The following is a 25,654-nucleotide window of genomic DNA, read 5'->3' as shown; positions in this document are numbered from 1 at the left end:
GAAAGTTTAAATATACTGAGACCCAAAGACAATAACAACTAGAGGTGGCGGAGGGGAGCATGCATCATTAAAATAATTGTGGAGGCTGGGCTCCCTACCCTGCATTGCACCCCGAAAAACAGATAGAAGAGATTTCTTTCAGTTGGGGTCATGATGAAATATGAGTGGCTGGCAGCAGGGAGAAAGAAGAGGGTGTTGTTTTTGTTCAGAGTGATTTAAGGTGGTAGCAGTAACATATTAACAAAAATCTTGCTCTTCAGTGAGCAGAGAAGTTTAAGTAAGCCTTTTCACCTTCACATTTGCTCTGATATCTTCAGACGTCTGCAAGCTTCATTGCAACCAGGTTCCAGACTGTGTAGTGATATATGGTTATCCAGTAAGTGGCAGCAAATAACTTAGTGTCATCAGCAATGAATTCTATAAAGCATGTTCACATATGTTCTCTTTCATGAACTGCTTAGCTTTCAGGATTTGGGATTTAACTTAGATCTTTCTTTTCTTTTTTGTAAGGAAGGAAAAGCCCACGCTGGCTGGAAGTTGAGGAAAGCAGGATGAAGGGGACTTTCAGTTAAGAGCATGAAGCTTGGAACAAAGAGTGAGCAGGTTGGTGAAGCTTGATCTCCATAAGACTTGGTTATAGGACTGAAAGTGCAGAAAAACAAATTAATGGTTATAGCTCCACCCATCCTCCTTTTAGTCACACCAATTTAGTACAGTTCTTGGTCATAAGTCTTTTAGGGGGTTCATAATGAATAAAAAATTGAACTGATTGGAATCCATTCAGTTCAATTTCCATTTGTGGCAAAACAAATGGACAGAGGAATGAACGGGTTTCCCATTCAAGATTCCACAGAGGTATGAATGGGACTCCCAGGGCAGAAACATACTCACTGTTCTGCTGGTTCCAGTACATTTCCACCTCTCTCTTCTGAAAATGGGTGCACATCATGCTAGTCAACCCCCCCTTTTTTTACTGTAAAACCTTGGGATCAGCTTGAGTGTTTTTTTTTTAATATCTTCAAAGAGATTTCACAACTTATCAGTAGATCAACCCATTGCCCCTCCAGGTGTGGCTAATGCTTTGGAGTAGGTGACTAATGTGTTCACAGCCCCAGTCAGGTCTTCAGTTTGTACCCATTTCTTCTAATTTGGAGTGGGAGCTTACCTTTCTCTGATGACAGCAGGATAGATGACTTCAGAGACTGTGTTGTCTTTTCAGATGTCCTGCTTGGAGATAATATTTTTTGAGGGCATTGTGGGACAAATATGGCAAAAAGAAAAGAAAAACAACTCCAATTGAGGGCTGCTAGTGAGGGCCACAGTTTCTTTGTGATGGCTGCTATTTTCCTCTTGTAATGTCCCAGCAATGCAAGAGATAGAAGTGTCCTATTTACTATGCAGAGTCAAATGCAAACAAGTGAAAAAGGTGAAAGATCCAGTTGTGAAATGTGATCCTGACTAAACAGGCAATGCCTGATATGCATTATAGTGAGTTTGTTAGGGCTGTTGTATGGTCACTGCAAAGCAAGACATACATGAAAACTCATAAGGGGCACTTATTTTCCTCTAAAGAGCTACTGCTCCTTAAAGAATGAGGTCTTTCAGTGGAAAGACAAATATAATTACAAAACGGGGAAAAACAAAGTCTTGCAGATTCCTCTTACCTTTTCTATTTAGGTCAAGCAGTCAAGAGACCACCAAGTTTGATGTAAGATGAAAAGATGATTACATATGTTTCTTTACATAAAATAAATATAAGTTCATTATATAATTCCAAAATTAGATATAAAAGTGTTGATGATTTGTCTCCCCTCAGTGTTCCAAGGTATAATCTAATGGCACATGGTAACTTTGTGGAAGAGCTGTTAGTGGTAGAGCATCTGCACTGCATGCAGAAGATCCCATGTTCAGTCCCCAGCATCTCCAGCTAGGGCTGGGAGAGACTCTTGCTAAACCTTGGAGAGCTGCTGCCAGTCAGTGTAGTCAATACTGAATTAGATGCAGCAGTGGTCCGTCTCAGTATGAGGCAGTTTTCTGTTTCCTAAATTTGCTGAAATTAAGGCTGCAATCCAATACACACTTACCTAGGAGTAAGTCCCATGGAACCCAATGGAGCTTACTTTTGAGTAGACATGCATTGGATTGCAGCCTAAGTAGGTCTAGGCTTGGGCAGTGCTGAAGGGGGACCACCTGTGAACCAAATGACAGAAGAAAGACAGATGATGGTTTGGTCCATTCTTTTAGGAATATGGGTGTTTATTGCTGAATATAAGGTATATTAAACCACTCAATTAAGCTTCCAGCTTTAGTATTCAAGAAAAAATATTTAGCAGATTTTCAAGAGGCTCACATCAAAAGTTGTTGCTCAAATACTACCCTGAGGCTCAGTGCAATTCCATTGAAGTCAAGCTGTATTTACACCATAAAAAGGCACCAAGAGAGTTGTTACAGTATTCCACCAACTTGGTTAAGCACCTCTGAAGCATATAATAGGTGGAATAACTTCCATGTGCAATAACTGATTTGAAAAAAACCAAGTGTGCTCCTATATACAGTTGTGATAATGGCAGGTAAGGGTGGCACTGAACCTGAAATCCAATGAGGATCACTTATGCATCTTTACATTTTGCTCAGAGTGCATTTTGGCTTGGATATTTGGCTATACTTTTTTTAAAGGCATGCAGGGTTCAAAATAGAATCTATAAACTTTATTTATGAATGCAGGGTTATGTCCAGAATGCAGTCTGATTTGTGTTAGGGTATACAAGCTCAGAAGCAGGATTCATAATGGGGTTATAGTTATTTTGCTTTATAACTTTCTTCCTAAGTAGCAGAAGCCAGTCATCCCCTGGAGAGTAACACCATCTTTGGCAGAATAAACCTTTGTGGGAGGCTCCTGGAAACAGCACCAGAGAAGTAGCTAACAAATTCCAGAGGGGAAACTGTGTTAATCTGTTTTAGAAAAACAACAACAACAAAGAGCCCTGGGTCATCTTAAAGACAGACAAATTCAGAGGCAGAAGGAGGTGAGGATAATATTAGTATAAAGTGAGGGAAGGAGGCTAAGCAACAGATAAGAGTGTCTCATTATGATACAGAGTCAAATGCAAGCAACAAGGGTCAATGATCCAATCAGAAGGACAATTGTTCTGTGTGGTGAGCTGCCAGTCCCAGGCTCTATTAAACTCAACTGTGATTGTGTCAAATCTGTATATGGGTTCCAGCCCAACAGCTTAATGATGAAATCTCCCTTTTCAACTTTTGTTTATGGGTGGAAGTCTGGCAACCAGTAATAAGGACTCTCCTTTTGGTCTTCTAATGCTATTAAAATCTGAACAGCAGTAGTTGTAAAGTTGTTTATTTATCTATTTATCAATTGCCACTTTCATAAAAAAGTTTTCATAAAGCAGTTTTCAAAATCTGTTATAGAGTGCCCTGACAGACTGAAATGCTCTCTCACTGGCATCTGAGTGTTGCCATTTTTAATGCCTGATTTGTGTCCATTTATTTTATTAGTTTTGCACAGTGTGTGTGTGGTTTGGCTAATGTAAATAGGAGAACGGCACTGCTGGCACATTATGGTATATATTATGTTAGAGCATTTGCAGATGAATATACCCTTGATGACATAGCTGATGATATGAGCTTCTGCAATAGTGTTACCCGAGTAGATACGGGGACAGAGTTAGCTCAAACGTTTGCTACATGGCTACTTCCTGAGTTTACATTTATATTGGATGGTCCATAGTTGCTGATGAGTTACTGCTAGTGGGGAGGGGGAACTGCCTATAAAAAAGGCCTTCTCTTGCAAGGTCTGTAACTAAGAGTAAAGGATTATTTACCCAGATAGGCTGTAGGGTTGGTGATGCACTGGAGAGGTTTTAGCTGGGAGCTGTTGATGGTGACTAGTATTTCTGATATTTCCCTTATGAGCCTGTCCTGTAAATAGTTACTCTTGTCTGGTTTCGTTGATCTGCTTCTTTACTTCCCCAAAATATTGTAGTTTTAAGAACTCTTCATACAAATCCTGCAGGTTTGTCCCTGTCCAAAATCTAGAGCAAATGTGGTTGTAGTTTAGGGCTTGGCTACTGTAGGCAATGGATCAGGTGGTGTGCTGTGAATAGTAACTAGAAGCATGTAGGCAAGTGCATCAGTCAATTGGTTTCTGGAATAAGACAGTGTTTATATGTCCATCATATAGCTCACTGTGTTGTCTGGAAAGTGAATCTACTGCGTGAACTGGTCCAAGCTCATGGTCACTGTGGGGTGGAAGATCTGATGGAATTCTCATTCTCCAAATGAAGATGTCATTGATGTAACTCTAGCATAGGAGAGGCCAGAGCTTGGAAAAGTTACTTTTTTGAACTACAGCTCCCATCAGCCCAATCCAGTGGCCATGCTGGCTGGGGCTGATGGGAGTTGTAGTTTTAAAAAAGTAACTTTTCCAAGCTGTGGGAGAGGCCTTTAGGAACAGGAGCTGAGGGAATATATTAAACACATATTGGCGCATTGTGGGAGCTGCATGGGTACCCAAACCAGTGCTGCTGACCTGAAAGCACAAGCTGTCCCTAAATATAAAAAAGTTGGTAGTGAGGACAAAGTCACAGAGCCCAACAGCCAGGTATGTTGTTGCATCATCAAGGATTGTGGTTGTGATGGCTAGTAGCCAATATTTGTATAGATGAATAGAGTTATGTTTGCTCCTTTGGTTTTAAGGATGCATGCACCAATCTTTCCTAGGAAGTGACAGGCCTGTTGTTGTTGTTATGTGCCTTCAAGTCGATTACGACTTATGTCGACCCTATGAATCAGCGACCTCCAAGAGCATCTGTCGTGAACTGTCCTGTTCAGATCTTGTAAGTTCAGGTCTGTGGCTTCCTTTATGGAATCAATTCATCTCCTGTTTGGCCTTCCTCTTTTTCTACTCCCTTCTGTTTTCCCCAGCATTATTGTCTTTTCTAGTGAATCAGGTCTTCTCATTAAGTGTCCAAAGTATGATAACCTCCGTTTCATCATTTTAGCTTCTAGTGACAGTTCTGGTTTAATTTGTTCTAACAGCCAATTATTTGTCTTTTTCGCAGTCCATGGTATGCACAAAGCTCTCCTCCAACACCACATTTCAAATGAGTTGATTTTTCTCTTATCCGCCTTTTTCACTGTCCATACAGAGATCGGGAATACCATGGTCTGAATGATCCGGACTTTGGTTTTCAGTGATACATCTTTGCATTTGAGGACCTTTTCTAGTTCTCTCATACCTGCCCTCCCCAGTCCTAGCCTTCTTTTAATTTCTTGACTATTGTCCCCATTTTGGTTAATGACTGTGCCAAGGTATTGATAATCCTTGACAAGTTCAATGTCCTCATTGTCAACTGTAAAGTTACATAAATCTTCTGTTGTCATTACTTTAGTCTTCTTGACGTTCAGCTGTAATCCTGCTTTTGTGCTTTCCTGTGTAACTTTCATCAGCATTCATTTCAAATCATTACTGGTTTCTGTTAGTAGTAAGGCCTGTAGCTAGCCTAATTTTTTTTGGGGGGGGGAAGTAGGGGGGGAGAAAAAAATTATTTTTAAAAAATTAGAGGGCAAGCTCCCAAATGCCCCTGCCCTGCTATGGGCCTGGGAAGTGGACTATAGATCAAAATTGCATACATGCAATTAGAGAAGTCTCCTCTGTATGATACTGTTGTTTCTGTAACTAAGCAATAGGACTCCAGCAGAGGGAGCTAGAGTGGACGTTCTTTTAGGAATTGGAGATCTAAACAAGCTGCTGGAGTCCATTGATCCTCAGCCAGTTCTGCAAGCTGGGCTTGTGCTGAAGGCTTTCCTGTCGTTTCTTTGAGGGTTACCTGTCTGTAAATAAATCAAAGTTCAGAGAGGATTTTCTTGGCTCCAACTATGCACTTTGGAGCTACTTCAAAAATTTCCTCTCTTATGATGACTGTATTTTAAAATGTACAACATACAGAATTTGTGCAGGGTGTGCAGAACTAGTAATGTGAGCTGCTTCATTATTATTTTGTCTACTAGGCAAGTATACTAGGCTACTGCATATACTAGGCTACTGCATTAGTACTTGCAGCATTTCTAGTGTGTACAATCCTCTGTCCATTTTAATTCAGGCTAAGGAAAAGTCCTTCACAGTGCAATATTATTGTTGGTGTATTTCCATGCATCTGCAAACAAGCCATCCAAACAACAGACTTCAACAGCAAGCATCAAATAGGCTGAAATGGGATGTTTATTACTTCTCTTTGTTTCATGCTTAATATACTAGATGTTTTGTGGCAGGATCTTAATTGGCATGAGAGCCAGTGTGGTCCAACGGTTATTGTCAGACTAGGATAGGCAAGGTTGTTGTGAGGATAACATGGGTGGAGGAGAGAAGGACCATCTATGTTCCTCTTACACAAAGGGTGGGATATAAAGATGATACTTTATTGTTAGCACTGAAGTCACAGAAAGCTGCCTTACATTCACACGCAGACCATTCATTTCTCTTGCTCAGTATTGTCTATGCTAGGGATGTCTAACTTGTGGCCCTCCAGAAGTTGTTGAACTACAGCTCCCATCAGTCTCATCCAGCATGGCCAATGGCCGGGAGTGATGGGAATTGTAGTCTGGCAGTGTCTGGGGGGGTGCCACAATACCTAACCCTGGTCTATACTGACTGGCAGCAGTTCTTCAGGGGTTTGGAGAGGAGTCTTTCCCAGCCCTACCTGGAGATGCCAGTAATCCAGTCTATAGTTAAGCTGTTTAAACGCAATTGAAATAAATTAGAGATTAGGCAGCCTAAGTTTTGTGCAGAATTATAGCACAAAATTCACAATGATGTTTGCACAATTATTTAAGTTGCATGGGAGAAACTGTTAATGTGGTAGAAGTTTCTACCACGTTAGGAGCATTTGTTGGTTTTGACTGAAATCTGAAGGTATGAATCAGCAGATGGCATGACTACAGAACGTATAGAGCAGGTTTCCCTCAAACACATTGGGATCAGATAGTCGGGGAACCTTATCAGTTATGGTTGTGAAGATAATAAATGCTAGAGTGATCCGAGTGAAAATGCAGAGAAACTGTGATTGTTGCAGAAAGCAACTAGAATGTTGTCTGCCGCATTTGAACTGAAAAAAGAAATGAAAATCAATTATCTGATGGTCTGATATGTGATATCTTTCTGGATGCACACACAATGGCAATAGAGAAGGTGCTTGTTTGGTATGTAATGGGAGGGAGTTGCAGACGGAAGGTGCCACAACACTAAAGGCCTGGTTCTGACTTCATGTGGAATAGACCTCCTGATAGGATGGTATCTGCAGGATGCCCTCTCTTGCAGAATGCAGTAATTGGTGGGATACGTAGGGGTTGAGATAATCATTTACATTCCTAATCTTACTAAATTTGCTGGCCATTTTCTACTTGATACAGTTCATTTTGATTTAATCAATATTAAAAGTTTTCTCAGATGTCTTCAAATTGGTGTTATCAATGGGCATATCGAGGCTACAAGCCAAAACTGCTTTCAGTGTCATGCCTTTCTCTTCAAGGAACTCTGGGCATTGTAGTCCTGGATAAATGCTAAAAATCTTGGCAATGTTTAAGAGCGGCATACGTACACATTCTTCCTAAACAAACCAACTAAAGATCCTCCTGACAGTCAATCTTAAAAATTTCCTAAATCAGGCCACATTAAAACGGGCCATATGGCACCCCTATTTGGACTTTGCTTATATAAGGATGGCAGGAAGGAAGTCCAGCTGCGAGCAGAACAATTAATAATTAATTGCATCACAAGGAGTTCTTCCCTGCAGTCTCTCTGAAGATCGGAGTTTACATGAGTAAGAGATGATTGGATTAAAACTGGCAGCCTTATTGTGTTAAGTAAGATTATTTGGGGGGCTGTGCTACAAACTGTCAGTGATAAAGTGTAAAAATAAAAAAAAGAATCCTGCTCTTTACAAGATAGACAGAACCATCTTATCTCTGTTCTAGCCTCTATCAAATCATCTGTCCCCCACTTGCCTTGTAGACAAGAACCAGCGCTGTTATTGCAACACCTCAGTAATTAAGCAGGAAGATTTCAGCCATGGCATGAGGGCACAGCTGGTGCCTCTTTGCTGGAAGTAGCTTGCAGCTCTTTTGTGCTTGTCCATTCCCTCCTACTGCTGTACAATTGTGCTATGCTTCCCAACTGCCTTTGCTGTTAAGGGTCTAATTCTGTAATTTCCTATTTGGGACTCGGCATGTTTAGGATCATGCTCCATGCCATCTTTTCAACATCACTGAAGTTGTCACTGGAGGGATAATTTGACATAGTCATTGGTATTTTGCTGAAATCATCTCCATACAGCTTTAGACTGTGATCCTAAGCATACTTAAAAGAAAATAAGTCCCACTGAAATTGATTGAACTTGCTTCTTAGTAAACATACTTAATAATTATCGAGGCTGTTATATCCTGGTCTTATGAATGTTAGCTAGGATTTGTCCCACTGGGTTCAATTATTATTACCAAGTTTGCACAGCATCACAGGTCTAAGAAAACAATTTATAATGGTCTATAATGTTGCCCAGTACTAATATACTTTCCATTCTGTTACAAGTAAAATGTTCATATCTTTTAGCAAAAGGAATGTTATTAACAAATCAAATGAGCATCCCTTTCCTGGGCAAGGTGATAGAGAGGGTGTTGGCCAGTCAGCTTTAGGTGTGTCTGAATGAAATTGAAATGGATCTAGATTAATCTGGCTTCAGGACTGAATTCAGCACTGAACAACCTTGGTTGTCATCCGGGTTGATGACCTTTATCAGAAAAGGGACACAGGAGTGTGACCTGCTGGTTCTCCTTGATCTCTCTGTAGTTTTTGATATTATTGGTAATGGTGTCCTCCTGGATTTGCTCTGTGGATTAGGAGTTGGGGGCACCCCATTACGTGGTGCCACATGTACCTGCAGGATCAATACCAGAGAGTAGTCTTGGGAGACTCCTACTTGGTGTTTTGGCACTTGTGCTGTGGGGTTCTGCAGGGTTCCATCAGGCCTCCAATGATTATTATAGGGCCACAACTATGCTAAGGGTGAGTTGGATTAACCATATTCCGCCATTATAATAAGAAATCGGGGGGGTGAGGAGTAGATTCTATGGCTTATAATTAGAAAATAGTGGAACAGACTTGGCAGTACATGAGAAGTAAGTCTGAGGATGGTCCATACCTAATTTGGCATAGAAAAGATAAGAAACTGCTTATTTTGAATGAGTTAAATGTTTGATGACAGCCTCTGGCATGTTGACAGGTGTTGTGCATTTTTCTTCCATAGATTTTTGCCTCTGGTGTTTTTTCTGGAAAGATTTATCTGAGTGTACAGAAAACCTTCTGGAAAAAAGCGGGGAGATTTAGGGAGCAATAGCGTATGCTTTATTTGCTTATTTTTCTTTCATTGCAACCTTTAAAGGCTAGGTTTGCCAACTGATCTGAAAACTCCGAAATGGGCCTGCTCCTGCAACTTTTAGCAACCATATACATTCAAAAATAAGCTAGAGTCATTGGAAGGCATAGCAACCAATATGACCCCATGCTAATATCCCCCAACAAATCTGTTGTTAAAGGCAGAGAAATAGCCACAGCCAGTAAAAGTTGGCAACCCTATTAAAGGCACAGGAGTCTAGTTAGGGGGGAAAGTTGGCAACCCTTATTTCTAATTTTATTTCACTTCATAAATTAGTCACTCAATAGGCATATGTTGCATGTGAATTCTTATTCTAAATTGCATGTGATTTATTAATGAGGGTTTTTTTTGCTTGATGAAAGAGTTGTAGATATAGCCTTCTGAAAGCATAATCAAATTCATTTAACGTGCCCTTAACATATGCATTATTTAGCAATATTGATAGAGTATGGTATTCTATCCTGTGGATGGAGCTGAATGGCTGTCAGTGTGAGTGGTGGACCTAATGTCACTGGAATGGACACATGGAATCTATGCAACTGAACCACATGATAGGATACTATACTATATCAATATTGTCCAAATAATGCATCTGTTAAGCTTGTAGCCCTTAACAGCTATAATTGCCCAGCATTTTGGAGCTTGAGTGAATATGGAAAGCCCTTAACACGATGTGTTAAACTGAAAGTTTGCTCTTTGTGAAGCTGCCTTTGGAAACTGGAAACTGTAGCTGGTGCAGAATGATGTGGCTAGGTTATAAGTGGGATCATGTGACACTAATTTTTAAAAGATCTGCACTGGCTGCCTGTTTGCTACTGGTCCCAATTTAAGTTGCTGATGTGGAGTATAAAGCAGATGGCTTTGAAACCAAGTATTTAAAAGTGTGTCTTTCCCATTATCTGCTGAACCATGCCTTAAGATCTGCATGAGAGATCCTGCTTGAAGTTCCATCAATGGCTGTTATTTGCAGTGTGACAGCACAGAGCAGAGCCTTCTTTGTTCTGGCCCCCTGGATGTGGAGATACAGTTGCCCTTCATGTTACTTATTTCTGACTTCAAATTAAGACACATCTCTTCTTTCAGGCCTGTAGAGGTGACTGATTCAAAGAATTGGTTTCTGAGGCTATCTTGCTATTTTAAAATGCTTATTGATTTTATGTGATATTGCTTTGCTGTATTTTAATATAATCTTTGTGTGCCTCCCAGGAAACTTTTGTGTTGAAGGGTGGGTTATAAATACAAATAATAAATATTTATTAGTATAAATACTTAAATAAATTCTATTTATATAAATAATAATAAATATTATTATTCATTATTTATACAATAGAATTTATTTAAGTTATTTACTAAATGCAACAATACAGTGACTAGTACGTAGGGACAAAGAGAAATATTACAATAGTTATTGTACAGAAATAGAAGAGGACAACAAAAAGGGTAGAACAAGAGCCCTATTCCAAAAGATTAGAGAAATGAAAGGGAAATTTAAACCACGAATACGGAAGTTGAATAATCAACAGGGCAACACACTGACTGATCAAGATGAAATAAAAGGAAGATGGAAGAAATACACTGTAGAACTCTATAAAAGAGATGCCAGGATGACAGATTCATTCATGGAGGAACCGTATGATGAAGAACCAGAAATTTTAGAATGTGAGGTGAAAGCTGCTCTTAAAATACTTGGAAGAAACAAATCACTAGGAAGAGATGGCATACCAATAGAGCTGCTACAAGCTACTGAGACTGAATCTGTCCAAATTTTGACAAAAATCTGTCAAGAAATATGGAAAACTAAACAATGGCCCACAGACTGGAAGCGTTCAATATACATCCCAATTCCAAAGAAAGGGGATCCCAGGGAATGCAGTAATTATCGAACTATTGCCTTAATATCTCATGCAAGTAAAGTAATGCTCAAGATTCTGCAGCAAAGGCTCTTACCATATATGGAGCAAGAAATGCTAGACGTTCAAGCTGGATTTAGAAAGGGAAGAGGCACCAGAGATCATATTGCAAACATACGTTGGATAATGGAATGGAGCAAGGAATTTCAGAAGAAAATCACCCTGTGCTTTATAGATTACAGCAAAGCTTTTGACTGTGTAGATCATGGAAAACTATGGAATGCTTTAAAAGAAATGGGGTACCACAGCATCTGATTGTCCTGATGCGCGACCTATACTCTGGACAAGAGGCTACTGTAAGGACAGAACATGAAGAAACCAATTGGTTCCCAGTTGGAAAGGGTGTGAGACAGGGGTGTATTTTATCACCCTATTTGTTTAATCTATATGCAGAACATATCATACGGAAAGCAGGATTAGACCAAGATGAAGGAGGTGTAAAAATTGGAGGGAGAAATATCTATAATTTAAGATATGCAGATGATACCAGACTATTAGCAGAAACCAGCAATCATTTGAAACAAATGCTGATGAAAGTTAAAGAGGAAAGCACAAAAGCAGGACTACAGCTGAACGTCAAGAAGACTAAAGTAATAACAGAAGATTTATGTAACTTTAAAGTTGACAATGAGGACATTATCAAAACCTCGGCACAATCATTAACGAAAATGGAGACAATAGTCAAGAAATCAGAAGAAGGCTATGACTGGGGAGGGCCACTATGAGAGAACTAGAAAAGGTCCTCAAATGCAAAGATGTATCACTGAGCACTAAAGTCAGGATCATTCAGACCATAGTATTCTCTATCTCTATATATGGATGTGAAAGTTGGACAGTGAAAAATGCGGATAAGAGAGAAATCAGCTCATTTGAAATGTGGTGTTGGAGGAGGTCTCTGTGCATACCATGGACTGCGAAAAAGAGAATTGGGTGTTAGAACAAATTAAACCAGAACTGTCACTAGAAGCTAAAATGATGGCACTGAGGTTATCATACTTTGGACACATAATGAGAAGACCTGATTCACTAGAAAAGACAATAATGCTGGGGGGAAAAGAAGGGAGTAGAAAAAGAGGAAGGCCAAACAAGAGATGGATTGATTCCATCAAGGAAGCCACAGACCTGAACTTACAAGATCTGAACAGGGCAGTTCACGACAGATGCTCTTGGAGGTCACTGATTCATATGTCATAAGTCGTAATCTACTTGAAGGCACCTAACAACAACATTATTTTTCATCCAGCTGGATTAATAGGTCTCTGTCTTGGGTGTCCATTGTGCATTGCTGTTTTTGTGCTGTTTTCAGCTGTTTTTAGTTTTCATAATATTTTGTACATTTCACTGAGTTTGAACAACAATGTAGTGGCAAATTCAGAAGTGCAGGGTCACTTCATGTTAATCACAGCAGTGTCCCTCCCTTTTTTTGCTGTGGGGTTGAGAATGAGATCCTTGTTAATGCCTAGGAACCAATAAGCATGAAAGAGAATGTCAGCACTGAGAAGACCCTTCTCAGTGGCTGACTCACCACATTTTAATCTGATTGGCTCCAATCAGCAGGAAAGAACAAGGAAGCATGTTAGAAGATTCTTCTCAGTAGCTAATACACTCATTTTTCATGCTGATTGGCTTGTAGGATGCTGGAGACATAGGGACCCTAACGGGGGCCCTGCTCCCAAAAAAGCAAAGAGTCTTACACTTCCCCACCCAGAGACCCTGCACAACTACACCCCTGGCTGTGAAGCAATTATCTCCCCAAGGGCATACCTCTCGTAAGTGACCATCTCTTTTGATTCAAGTGATAACACAGTTCATATCTACCTACCTAAGAACAAAAGAAACTGCCTTATACGGAGTTAGACCAATTGGTACACCCAGCTCAGTACAATGGCTCTTCAGGGTTTCAGGCAGGGGATTTTCCCAGTCCTATCTGAAGATGCCAAGGATTAATCCTGGGACCTTTTTGCATGCAAAACGCATACTCTACCATTGATCTATGACCCTTTGTCCACCCACCTAAAGGCTTTGGAAATGTGATTTCTGTTCATTTGTCACATAATGACCGCTATGAAATTTTGGAGAAACCAATAATGCAAGGTTAAGAATGATTAGGGTCAAGGTTAATACACTGTCACTGGCTCATGGTCAAAACCACTCATAGCCAAAATCTTAAAAAATGCAGATACCAGTGTGCCTTCCATTCTGCGCATTCCTTCCTCTTGCCTTTATCTTCATCCTTGGCAAAATTTTATCAGTACTGTTTTAAATTGAAATTGTGGCAAGGATGTTGTTTTACATGTGCCCCATTTCTTGTGATTTCATTAATCTCTCTGAATGAATGCCATAAGTAGCAGTTAAATCAATCAAGCTGGTAAGAACTTAAAGTTCTAAAGTGGTGGGTCAAAGATAAAATAAATGTGACAATGTAAGTAGTTCAAACATAAATTGGCAAGACCCTGAAAAAGGGCATTATGAGCTGATTATTAGACAGCATTAGCTATACTGAGCCTTTGCACACAGTGCTATTAGCCTAAAAGTAAGATTTTACTTTTCCTGCATGCCAGCCTCCAGAAGGCCTTAGTGGTAACATATCCATTGTTTTCATGATGTCTGAAGCCAAATCAGAGTGAGGACATTACTTCTTGCCCCTTCCCTGCTCAAGAGCTGTGTGTGTATGTATGTATGTATGTATGTATTTTTTAAAAGACTTATAGGGGAAGAGGTACTTTGTATCAGTCAGGAACATGACTCCTGCGACAACAGAACCACAAAATAGGGTGCAGTGGTAAAAAAGGCATGCTGGTGGAGGGGGCTGGTTTTATTAAAGTTATATGGGGAGGTCTGGCCGGCAGGCCAAATTTGGCCCATGGGTCGGAGATTCTCCACGCCTGCAATAGAGCAGGGATGGCAACCTGTGGCCCTCCAGATGTTGCTGGACTACAACTCCCAGTATCCCTGATCATAGGCCATACTGTCTGGGGCTGATGGGAGTTGTAGTCCAACAACATCTGGTGGTCCCCTGGTCCCCTACCCTTGCATTAAAACTTTTGTCCTTCTCCTGAAACTCCACTTCTGAGGTGAAAAGTTCTAAAAATAATTTTAATTTGGTTGTAGGCACAGTATGCACAGGTCTTTGGGTGCCTGCATCTGACATGTCACTGGTAGTATGCACACTATTCCCCCCCCCCGCAGAAACTGTTTACAATGTTTTTCTTAATCTGTTAGTTTTGTTCCTGTAATGAAAGTGAGATTTTGTTAGGTTCATAACCAAATTGTAAAGGCTAATTGCTGAATTAGTTAAGAAGCGTAAAGCTTTAATCCATGCCAAAATGATGTAACTCTTTCCCCTCAGGTATGTTGCCGTTTATGGACATGAGGAGAAAGAGGATATGAACAAGGGAAGCACTTCTGAAAATCAAGGAAAATAAAACGTCTTTTTAATTTTTGCTTTACCACCCCCATTCAACTCAATTTTATCCTATTTAAAAACATGAATTTAATGTTATTGTTTCCTATTCACCAATAAGACCACTCAACACATATATTTGAGCTAAACTTAGAGACAACTGCTATAGTAAAAATATTTTGTGCTTGGAAAGATCCAGTTCTTCAGCTGACGTAAACTAACATAAACTTAATGAGACAGTTCTTTAGCATTTTGTAATGCATCACTGAATCATACACTTAAAACAACTGGATCATCAAGTTCTCAAGCATTATACTCTGCAAAAGTAAAGTATTTGGGTCTTTTTGATGTCTGCTGGATGAAAAAGACATACAGAGCAGATCCATTGGTTCAGTGATATGTTGGGCTCCCATAACTTTCTGATGTGCATTATTCTTGTGCCTCTGTTTATATGGATGTATTTATACAGGTACAACTAAAGGCAGATGTGCTTCTTCCATCCAAATTCTTAGTGAGGGATTTTAAGAATCCTGCACAAGACACACGATATGCATGCTATCCACACAGAGATGCTTTTAGGTAACAATTAAAGATGCAAGGCATACAGCCTATTCTGTAGCATACTTAAGTTGCTGGTTAATCAAGCCATTTCTTACCTTCATCATAAATTGTGTCATGCAAGTCCAATGAGATGAAGTTAGCATACTCCTTCATCGCTCTTTATAGCTTCTGGCAGATTCACGATGTTATGTTATGTTATATACCTAAGGGCCCCCAAACCAGTGAACAGCATATTTATGCAAAAAGATGATGCAATAAAAATTACAATAAATGCAATCAATCAAAGCAATATAAAACAACAGAAGGGCTGTAGCTCAGTGGTAGGCCATTTGCTTTGTATTCGGGTGCCACATTCAATTTCAGGCATCTCCAGGTAGGAAACAGAATGTTTCCTGCCTAAGACCCCTGAGAGCAGTCAGTGTTTATCAAGCGTGGGGAACAGGATACAGTACAAATGTAAGAGTTGTATCTGTTACTTTGCCCACATGGGAATATGGCCCTTGGACTGAAAAAAGATTCCCCATCCTTGGTGTAGATGATACTGAGCTAGATAGGCCAAAGGTATGATTTAGTATAAGGCAGCTTCCTATGTTTCTATGCTATCAGACCCAGTAAAAGACTCTGGTAAAAATGGGGACTTATTGATCAATTGCTTTCTATAAAACTGTTGCTGAAAAGCTGCAAAGTGGGAAGGCTCTACTATAGCAGGGTTACAAATTCTACTTTATCATTGCCATCTTGGTGGCTTTAATTACTTTACTTTTATGTAGTGCATAAGGAAAATTTCTCCAGAGGATTCTCTAAACACATCACTAAATAACAGATTGCCTGCAGGCAAAAATACCACATTTTCAAATGCCCATGATCTTTAACTTCCTTCAGTTATAATATCTGTTTCAAGCGTGGTATTGAATAAACTCGCTTCTTCTTGATAACTGGTAGCAAATAAATTCTTATTTCAATCACACATATATTGTAATTTAAATATGAACCACCAAAAATAGTTCTCAGAATATCTAGAAAAAACTTAGTTGATCACATATAGGATAATCTGAATTTTTGATATTAAAAGTGTGAAATGAGGTGCATGGTTATACGTAAAACAAGGGAGCAAATGCAAAACCAGCGGAATCTGCAAAAGAGATAACTTTTGGTAACTTCTAAATAGGACATTTTAAAGAATTTTTAAAGAGATTTTTAAATAGTTGTGATAGCTTTTCTGAATATGGTAGGGAAGGGTCATAGCTGAGTGGTACAGCATCTGCACAAGGTCCAAATCCTGGCATCCTCAGGTCAGACTGGGAATGTTCTTTGTTTGAAACCCTGAAGAGCAACTGTTGGCTAGTGCTGACATGACTAAGCTAGATGAACCAGTGGTTTGACTCGGTATAAGACAGCTTCCTATGTACTGGTGATGGAAAGTCTACGTCTGAATTTATTTAAATTACCACAGCTATTACTTATGCTAATGACCCCATATTTCACTTTTGAAGCTACCACATTTCTTTGATAGATCTCCTCCTTTAACACAGGGGTGTGGGACCCCTAGTTCTTCAGGCCTGTCAGGCTTCCCCATTTGGTTTACAAAGCTGTTCTGGGCAAGCCATGTCCACCTGTCCTACACCCGATGTCATATATGATGTCAGGTGTGGGGCAGATCAAGATGGGCCTTGGTTAAAAGGGGTTTGGTTGATTGGCAAGGCCTGCAAAACTCCATGGAGCAGCAGCTCCCATTCGCCTGACAATCAGCTGGCTATCAGGCTCTTTGGAACTGCTGTGCAAAAGGATTTGCCAGTTCTGTGTTCAGTATTTGGGAACCGCTACACTAAGGACTTTTGACAGGTGGGCAGGACAATCCACCTATCATTCATCTGACATCATAATAATCTCAGGTGATGGACAGCTGGGTTGTCCCGGCCTCCTGTTAGGTTGGCCTGTGATGGTGTGGATAGATAAGGGCTCCCTGGCCCTGCTTTACCAGCGGTAGGACAGAAAGAAATTTAACAGGTAAATGCTTTGGCATAATTTAATTTTCTTGCTCAGGAAAATGGCATCTGTTGAGCTTCTAAAGACAAAAAGGAGAAGGAAGGAAAGGTGGGTGAGAGCATACAGGATTGCAACCCTCCCCCATCAAAATAATCAAGATTACTTACTTGTTTTATTGCAGGAGTGGCTAACCTTTGGCCTTCCAGACCTTGTAGGATTACAACTCCCATCATCCCTGGCCATTGGTCATGCTGGTTGCAGCTGATGGGTGTTGGTTTCAACCACATCTGGAGGGCCATAGGTTAGTCTCGCTTGCTTGCTTGGATTGAAATCCTAGCCAGTTGTCTTTTGAAGTCCATTGTGAGGCAGTATAGTATAGTTTTGGAATAGGACTAGGGAGAACCAACTTCAACTCCTCACTTGGTCAAGAAGCTTACTGAGGGACTCAGAAAGCATAAGAAAGGGAAAGGGACAAAACTCCTCCTTGCCCATGTCTCTGGAAGCTGAAGCAGTTACAGCAAAGCCTAAATTATCCCCCCTCCATCTCTGTGACAACATTCAAATTTTAAAATGCTTTCTCAAGAAAATTTTATTTCTGGAAAAGCTCTGATCTTGTTCCTGTTGCTCCTCAAGTACCTTATGTGGAAACCCCACTACCTTGACAAAATTATCTGAAAATGCTCCGATTTCTGGGCCAGCTCTAATGGACAGTCAGCAGCCTGTCCTCCAGCAGAATAGATCCATGGCTGCAGTGAGAAACTGTTCCCCTAGCATGTTTTTGCTAAATTGCTCCTGGTAATTTGTGTTCTGGAAGGGCTTATTCATTGAACATGGAGTAATCGTTTGCAAATGTTTATAGCAATGGTTCTTAACCTTTTTTTGGGTCATGGACCCCTTTGAGAATTTGATGAAAGCTATGGACCCCTATAAATAAATGAACAAATGTCATTTTATTGCATTGGAAATTGATTTTTTTGTGCCTGGTTCATGGATTCCCTAGGGTCCATAGACTGCAGGTTAAGAACCCCTGGGTCTGTATCATCAGCAAGTGATATGTGCCTAACCAACACAGATATGTGCCTAACCAACAAGAAAGTGAGCTTTAAAATCAGCCTTCTCTTACATAGTTAACTGCCTGAGGCAGATAAGTTTTCCAGAGGTAATGCGATGAAAATGGAAATGGACTGCCTTCAAGTTGATCCTGACTTATGGCGACCCTATGAATAGGGTGTTTATGGTAAGTGGTATTCAGAGGGGGTTTACCATTGCCTCCGAGCCTAGTCCTCCCCAGCTGGCTAGGGCCTGCTCAACTTGCCACAGCTGCACAAGCCAGCCCCTTTCTTGTCCGCAACTGCTAGCGGGGGGGGCAACTGGGCTCCTTGGGACTATGCAGATTGCCCACGGCTGTACAGGTGGCAGGGCAGGTAACCCTTGAGCCACTCACTGTGGGGGTGATCTTTATTTGGTCCTTGACACCCAGGAGACATGAGCAGGGATTTGAACTCACAGACTCTGGACTCCCAGCCAGGCTACGGTGCTTAATTATTTTCACCCACTGAGCACTTAAGTAGTAGTTGTTTGGGAAGGAAGTACACAGGAGTTGAAATAGGCATGAGACTATGATAATGTTAGCCTGTTCTCAGGTCAACTGGGGGTCCGTTTAATAGACAGCTAATATATAAAGCCAGCATAGTGTAATAGTTCAAGTGTTAGATTAGAACTAAGGAAACCAGGTCACTCTGAAATCTTGGGTCAGTTACTTTCTCTCTCAGCCTAACCTACCTTGCAGTTGCATTGTAAAAAAAAGGATGGGAAGAGTAACCATGCTGCCTTGTGCACCTTGTTGAAAGTGTAGCATAGAAATTTAACAGTGATGATGATACAAATATCTATAAAAAAATTGATCACAGCATTCCAAAAAGAAACAAATAAGGATGGTCTTGACAGCAGAAACTGAAATGTGGGAGGCAATCTTGCTGTCAGAGGGGTTTTATTTCTGCTGTGTTACTACACTGTGGGGGTACCCATCACTATTGCCAAGAGCGTCACTTTCCAAAGGTGGCAGTAAATTATTATCCATCAGTCTAGCTGTTTTTCTTTCTTTTTCTTAGTCCCAGTTGAAACAAATTCTAGTTTATTAGATTCTTAAGCCATACTGCAATTTTCCAAAGGGAAAAGTGTCTTTGAATTGTACAGGCTTTTAGAAGTGTATTTCTGAAAACCTTTGTAGGTTTGTCAAAAAAGTATTAAAAAAAGACTCCTGTACAAACTGTTTACTAGGGGTGAAAACTGGGATGCATCTTCATACCATGAGCAACAATCCCTCTTCAAAACTCTTGGGGGAAAATGCCATTTTCCTCCAGTGTCAGGTAAACCTTGGGCATTTATTCATGTTACATTGTTGTGCTATATTCTAAATGGTTTCCAGTTAAGCCCTTTTAATTCACTTATATATTTTTTAAAGTGAGAGAACTGCTACATGTGCCATTAGGATAAAAATTGTGGTTGTATTGCTGTCAAGAAAATGTAGATTGCTCTTAACATTTTCTGACATATGTTGAAATTTTTTATCAAATAACTTTTATAGGGATTCACTGTCAAATCCTGTCCACTGCCACAAGAGCTACAATGTGGGATAGGCTCTCCAGACCCATATCACATAATTGCATTAAAGACAATAGAATACATCAGGATTAAGTTTGTAATTCTGTAGATAGTTACCTGACAGTAAGTCCTAGTGAACTCAGTGGGACTTGAGTAAAACATGTATAAGATTGCACTTTTAAGTCTCCATATTTGTTCCTTTACAAAGTGTCCTTTAACTTAAAGACAGAGCGATTGCAGTATGATGAGGCAGTAGCTATGGTAACCCCTCTCCTGAACAGCCAATCAGATTAGGCACACAAGAGAATGAACATCAGCCATGTGTATAATTTTTTTATGCACACCCCTTTAAAGAATTTAATTTCTAATTAGTAGTTCAAGTGTGTAATTAAGCAGAGAAACCACTGAAATCTGTTCCTGTTTCAAACAGAATGCTATGGGTAATTTATCTGGTATGAAGAAAAATAACTAGGGATAGGCATGGATTTAGAGAAAAAAAGACCATCATTCCCTGCCCTGATATATTATTTATCTCTTACAGTTAGCTTCTACCCTTCGGGGCCATATCTAGTACAAACTCTACTTTGCTGAAACTAAGCTGTAGAGAATATGAAAATGTCTCCTAAACTGTAGATCTTTCAGAGGTTGGTTTATGTAAATGTAGTATAACAATAATTACTGATATAAACATGATTACACAGGGATTTCAGAAATGCACTGTTCATATTAATGTCTGAAACAATGAAAAACTGTTCTAGTAACGAGGTTGCCTTAACCCTTTCTTCCTCTAAATTCAGATATTTTTTTTGACACCAAGGAATGCAAGAGGTGCCATTTCCTATTTAAGTGTATTGTAATTATTTCTGTTCTGCAGGTCTTCACCACTGGTGTGTACTCTCTCTCTCTCTCTCTCTCTCTCTCTCTCTCTCTCTGGTACTGCATTTCAGAAGCCTGAAGACACAAAAAATAGGACAGGAATTAAATCAAGGCTGCTTGTTTTACAAAATTGTGTAAAACTGATGCTTTCAAGCCTATAGCAACAGATATGAACTACAAGGCATACTGCAGAATCTCAAATGAAGTTGAAATGTGGAGAAAAAACTTTTTCAGCTTTCAGAATTGCAAAGATAATTCTTGCAAACGGGGAAAGATATGTGTGACAGGATGAAGAAATCAATTATTTTGTCATGTAAAGGGGTAGGACAGGAATTCTCTTCAAAGTACAATATGACATGGTGAACATGCCCCAAAGAAAGAGTAGTTTTGGAAAGTACGAGTAAGAATTAAAGTGACATGCACAGACTTATACTACCTCTGCACCTGGCAGAATTACCAAGGTTCCAGACCCAAGTTTGGGAGTTGAGAAATAGCTTGCAGTCTGATTCCAGGGTCTCCCAGCCCAGGCTGCATGTTGACAAAACTGAAGCTAAATTATAGATTGTGCTTGAGGATGTTCATGCAAACTTATTTCCCTGTACCTAACTTCAAGAAGATATTGTAAGATTTACTGGAGCCAATCAAAACCAGTGCCGGAATGGCTTGTACAAGAAAACAGTGGGCCTCTAGTTTGAAAGTCAGAGAGATGTGCAATACCCTATGTGACATGCTCTCTCAAGAACAACAGGTCCCAGATTTTAGTTCCTGCTGACATTTCCTAAGTACAGGCAGGAGGAGCAAGTAGGAGGTGGCAGCAGGAGTGAGGGATAAGTATTATAATAATCATGAATGCATATTCCAGGTGCCTAGGTAAGTAGACCTCTGATCTCCAGGGTGCAGAGAAAAATTTTGGTAACTCACAATAGTACATGATGACCATAGTGAGAAAGGTGAATAGAGACAGTAAGTTAATGAAGTTTAAGTTAATGGGTTTCTATTAGCAATCGTGACCATAGATCCAAATGCCCACACCGCATGTATTGATAAAGGATAAAAAGTCTACACTTTTGTGTAGCTTTGCAAAGCAAAATGCAGGAGTAAATAATTGTAAGTGGATATATTGATATTCCCTGCCTATGTTCCCTCATCTACTCCAACCTGAGGTACTGTGGACTGGTCCCAATGATGCCTGGGACTCCACACAGCAATGAGTTCTGTAATTTAAGGACAGTGTGGCCAAGCAAATAAAGAGCTGGACTTGGGACAATTAGTCCTATCTGAACTTTGTTTCAGTTGTATGGCCTTGGATCAGGCATTGCTAACATGGTGCCCTCCAGATGTTGGACTACAGCTCCCATCATCCCTGACCATTGGCCATGCTTACTGGGGCTTCTACACTAGGAATTCTAATGTGCAATTTTCACTCTCTTCTCTGTAAAAAGTAGTGAAAAGTAACATGCTGGAAGATAGGAAAATGTACCTGCAGGAAAGTTATACAGCTTACAGTTGGAGAACAATGAATGGGCAGTACTATATACCCTCTGCACACACTCTTTGTATGGGCAGCAGGTAGCATTATGATGAAATGTAGTCCTAATATTTTACTCTAACATAGTAAATGCAGCTTGAAGCTATCATAAACAAATTGACCAAAAGCATAAGATGAGTAAAATGGGAATTGTACTGAGGTGACTCATTTCACAAGACAGTTGGGAAGATGAACAGCATAAAGACTGCAAAGCTAAAGATAAAGAGTTAAACACATGCCGAATAGTAGTATGACTGCATTACTTTAAAAAATGCGCAATATATAAAAATATCCTGCAATAATGAAGCATACAGCAAAAGCAGCTACTTTCTTCATGGTCCTCCTGAATAAGAGTTTTTCTGATAATTTCTTTGTCCCAGCAAGTCAGCTGGGTTATTATGAAGTTAAATTAGAGTTCTGCAGGCAGTTTCTTATGGGGAAAAAATCCTGGATTCAGCTTTAGCTGATATTTCCTCCCACCTCCCCCAATCCTAGATCCATAGGAAGCAGATTCTGTTCTTACTCATTAGGGAAGGCACTCTATGCATGCTCAGGAATGCTGTTGCCTCCATTGTTGATCCGTGTCTTTTGGGACTGAACGAGTCCATTCTCTGCAACTGGTTTTTTTTTGGGGGGTGGCGGCTAAATCATCTTAGGGACAAACCCCACTTGAAAGAGCATTGTATTCAAAGTCACTCTCTCACACACAAAGCCCGGCACGATTACTCTTGGACACCTGCTATGTTTTTACACCAGCATTGCCTCTCTTAGAGAAGACCCAGAAATAAAATGGAGCTGGGCTCCATCCTTTGCACCTCACACACCTGCAGCGCACCTACCCGCGGCGGAGTCAGGCAGGCGGTCAGGTGGCTCTGCTGCCTGTCTGGCTGACGTGGAAGCGAACGGGAACCCGCCCTATATCAGGCGCGGGCGGGCGGAATGCAGCTGAGAAAAAAACCGAGCGCCTGAAAGGGCGGAGGTAGGACGGGGCGGGCAGCGAGCCGGTTGCGCTGCAGCGGGTAGTCCCCCGACGTTCCTTTCCCCCTTCTTGGCACGCCCCCAACGGCGAAAGCGACCGCGAGAGAGCCCTGAGGGCGATGGCTGCAGAAATGGACCCCACCAGCGAAGAAGGTAAGGAAAGCGGGAAGCCAAGGGAGGCTGGTTTCCTCGTGTGGTAGGGACGCCCCTTTGCGACGGGCATTGTTGGTTTAAGCCTCCCCCTTTTCGGGCCTCTCTCGACCGCGCTGCCTGTTTCCTTCAGCCGGGGGTCCTCTGTTGATCGCAACAGCAGTTGGGTGCGTTTAGTTGTGCGGTTTTGGGGCACGGGCTCCCTTGATTTGTTTGAGAAAGCTCCTTGCAACGGTAGGGGGAGGTGCGGTGTCCAACTCGGTATGTGCTTGTATGTACCCGGGACGGGGTGGGGGAAGCGAAAAGGACCGAAGCGGGCAAGTCCGTTACAGTCTCTTGCCCCCGCCGTGGCTCCCAAGAAAGAAAAGTGTGCATCTCCAGCGCTCTGCTGGGAGGCCCTTGGGCGGCCCCGCCCTTCGCTCTCCTGCCTCGCCGCCCCAGCCAAACACGAGCCTGAGCAGAGTCCGTTGCGGCCGCAAAAAGAGGAGCGAAGCGGCTGCTCGGCTCACGCCAGGCAGCCTCTGAAGCTTTCGGATGCTGGAAAGTCCTTGACGTTGCGGGGTTTAAGAGAGTCTTTTCGGGACCTAAAAGCCCACCGGCGTCGATGTGTTTATTTGCTTTGCCCTACGGCCACCCCGTGCGTTTCTGCCTCGCCTCGCTAGGAGGCTTCCTTCCTTCCCCTTGCGCGGCATGTTGCATCCGGGAGGCGGGCACTGGCCGACTCCCTGCCTCGGCAGGGGTGGTAGCAGGCGATACCAGCTGTAGAGGAGCCTTCCTGTTGTTGCAGGCTCCAACTATGATAGCCTCAGAGAGTGGGGTGTGTGCGTGTCTGGCGGGCGCAGGAGGGTCTTTGCCAGGGGTGGGGATTGAGGAATCCGTGGCCTTCCAGATGGTGTTGGATTCCTACTCCTAGCACTCCTGAGCGCTGGCCATGTTGGCTGGGGCTGATGGGAATTGTGGCCCACCAAGTGATGTTGGACTACCATCAGCCCCAGCCAGCATGGCCAGTGCTCAGGGATTAGTAGGAGTACAGCATCATTTGGAGGGACGCTGGTTCACCGCCACTGGTTTAGGCACAGCTACCAGGACATCTTGAAAGATTTGTACCTAACCCTATATGGACTAGAAGAGTCTCCTTCCCAGGGCTGGGTTGTGTGGTTCAAAACGGTCAGATAGGTGGTAGGGGGACCAAACCTCCAGCAACTACATGTTCACCTGTCATTCATGTGTAAGCCCCCCTTCTTTCTTGTCTGAGCTCCATATGAGGATACTCAAGTTGTTAAATTTGTCTTGGTGAGTGTGTATAAGTACCACTGAAAAAGAAAAGGAAATAGATAGTGTTTCATCCTTTGTGTTGGGTGTTGTGTTACATTCATTGCTGTTTGAAAAGGGAAAGCAAGTCAGAACCCACCCTGATCCAGTGTGTGAATGTCCATTTGTTTGTTTCTGATTTGTCCACTTTTCAGGCGAGGGGTGTAGTTGTTCAGGGTCTCAGGGGGTCTTTGACACCTTACGTTTTTGGGAGAAGGATCCCTATGTCTCCAGCATCCTCAAGCCAATCAGCATGAAAGGGAAGTGTGTTAGCCACTGAGAAGAACCTTCTAATGTGCTTCCTTGTCCTTTCCTGCTATTTGAAGCCAATCAGAGTGAAAGGAGATAAGAGAGACACTGAGAAGACTCTTCTCAGTAGCTAACACTCCCTTTCTGAGCTGATTGGCTTCTAGGAACGTCTGTTGTTGTGGGAGAAGGCACACATGGACTGAGGATTATGGAGATGACGACAGAGCAAACAAGTGAGGGGGCGTGATATGACTATCATGAAGGGACCCTGCACTTCGTATTTGCCACCTCTCTCCTCTTCCAGACATCCAAGGCTGAGCTCCATCAATCTGCTGTAACAATGGTAGGCTAGAATGTGTGACTAAGGAAAAGGAAAGTGAAGTCTCCACTTGCTTCAGTTGACTTGAGCAGGAGTCCCAGGGCTACACTAAAGCCCTATTAGCAGCTGCAGGTGTCTGATGCCTCTGGGTGGCCAACAGCACTCAGATCTTCTGGTGACCATGTAACCAGGTTGCCAGGGATAAAGTGACAGATCCCTCTTCGCTGAATTCATGCATCACAGAGAGAAGCAGGTGGGCCTCATTTTGTTTTATGTGAGATTGGGATCTTGGGGAAAGGGAGTAGTCTGTCACTTTGCAGCACTTCAGAGACC

The 25,654-nt window shown here is 41.6% G+C and overlaps 1 protein-coding gene and 1 long non-coding RNA gene across 5 annotated transcripts in view; one reads left to right on the top strand and one right to left on the bottom strand.

The window, feature by feature from the left end:
- LOC133372878 (uncharacterized) lies at nt 1–24,167 on the bottom strand. Of its 3 annotated transcripts, none has more exons than XR_009759568.1 (4): nt 22,838–24,167; nt 15,416–15,523; nt 1,166–1,227; nt 1–642 (listed from the first exon to the last, which is right to left on the bottom strand). It is a non-coding gene; the product is annotated as an uncharacterized LOC133372878 (long non-coding RNA). The 3 variants fall into 3 exon arrangements; XR_009759567.1 differs by having other exon boundaries at nt 1,166–1,224; XR_009759569.1 differs by lacking the exon at nt 15,416–15,523 and having other exon boundaries at nt 1,166–1,224.
- Nucleotides 23,180–25,654, top strand: part of TPD52 (tumor protein D52) — a 136,999-nt gene continuing 134,524 nt past the window's right edge. Inside the window, exon 1 of one of the 2 annotated variants that reach the window (XM_061601985.1) lies at nt 23,180–23,445. In XM_061601985.1, the coding sequence (XP_061457969.1) occupies nt 23,412–23,445 (34 nt within the window). In that variant the 5' untranslated portion in view covers nt 23,180–23,411. The remainder of the gene's footprint in view (nt 23,446–25,654) is intronic. The other variant, XM_061601975.1, reaches the window with a different exon arrangement.

The sequence above is a fragment of the Rhineura floridana genome, chromosome 1 (assembly GCF_030035675.1).
Source record: "Rhineura floridana isolate rRhiFlo1 chromosome 1, rRhiFlo1.hap2, whole genome shotgun sequence".
Taxonomy (NCBI): domain Eukaryota; kingdom Metazoa; phylum Chordata; class Lepidosauria; order Squamata; family Rhineuridae; genus Rhineura; species Rhineura floridana.
This window is presented reverse-complemented; position numbering and strand designations above follow the sequence as displayed.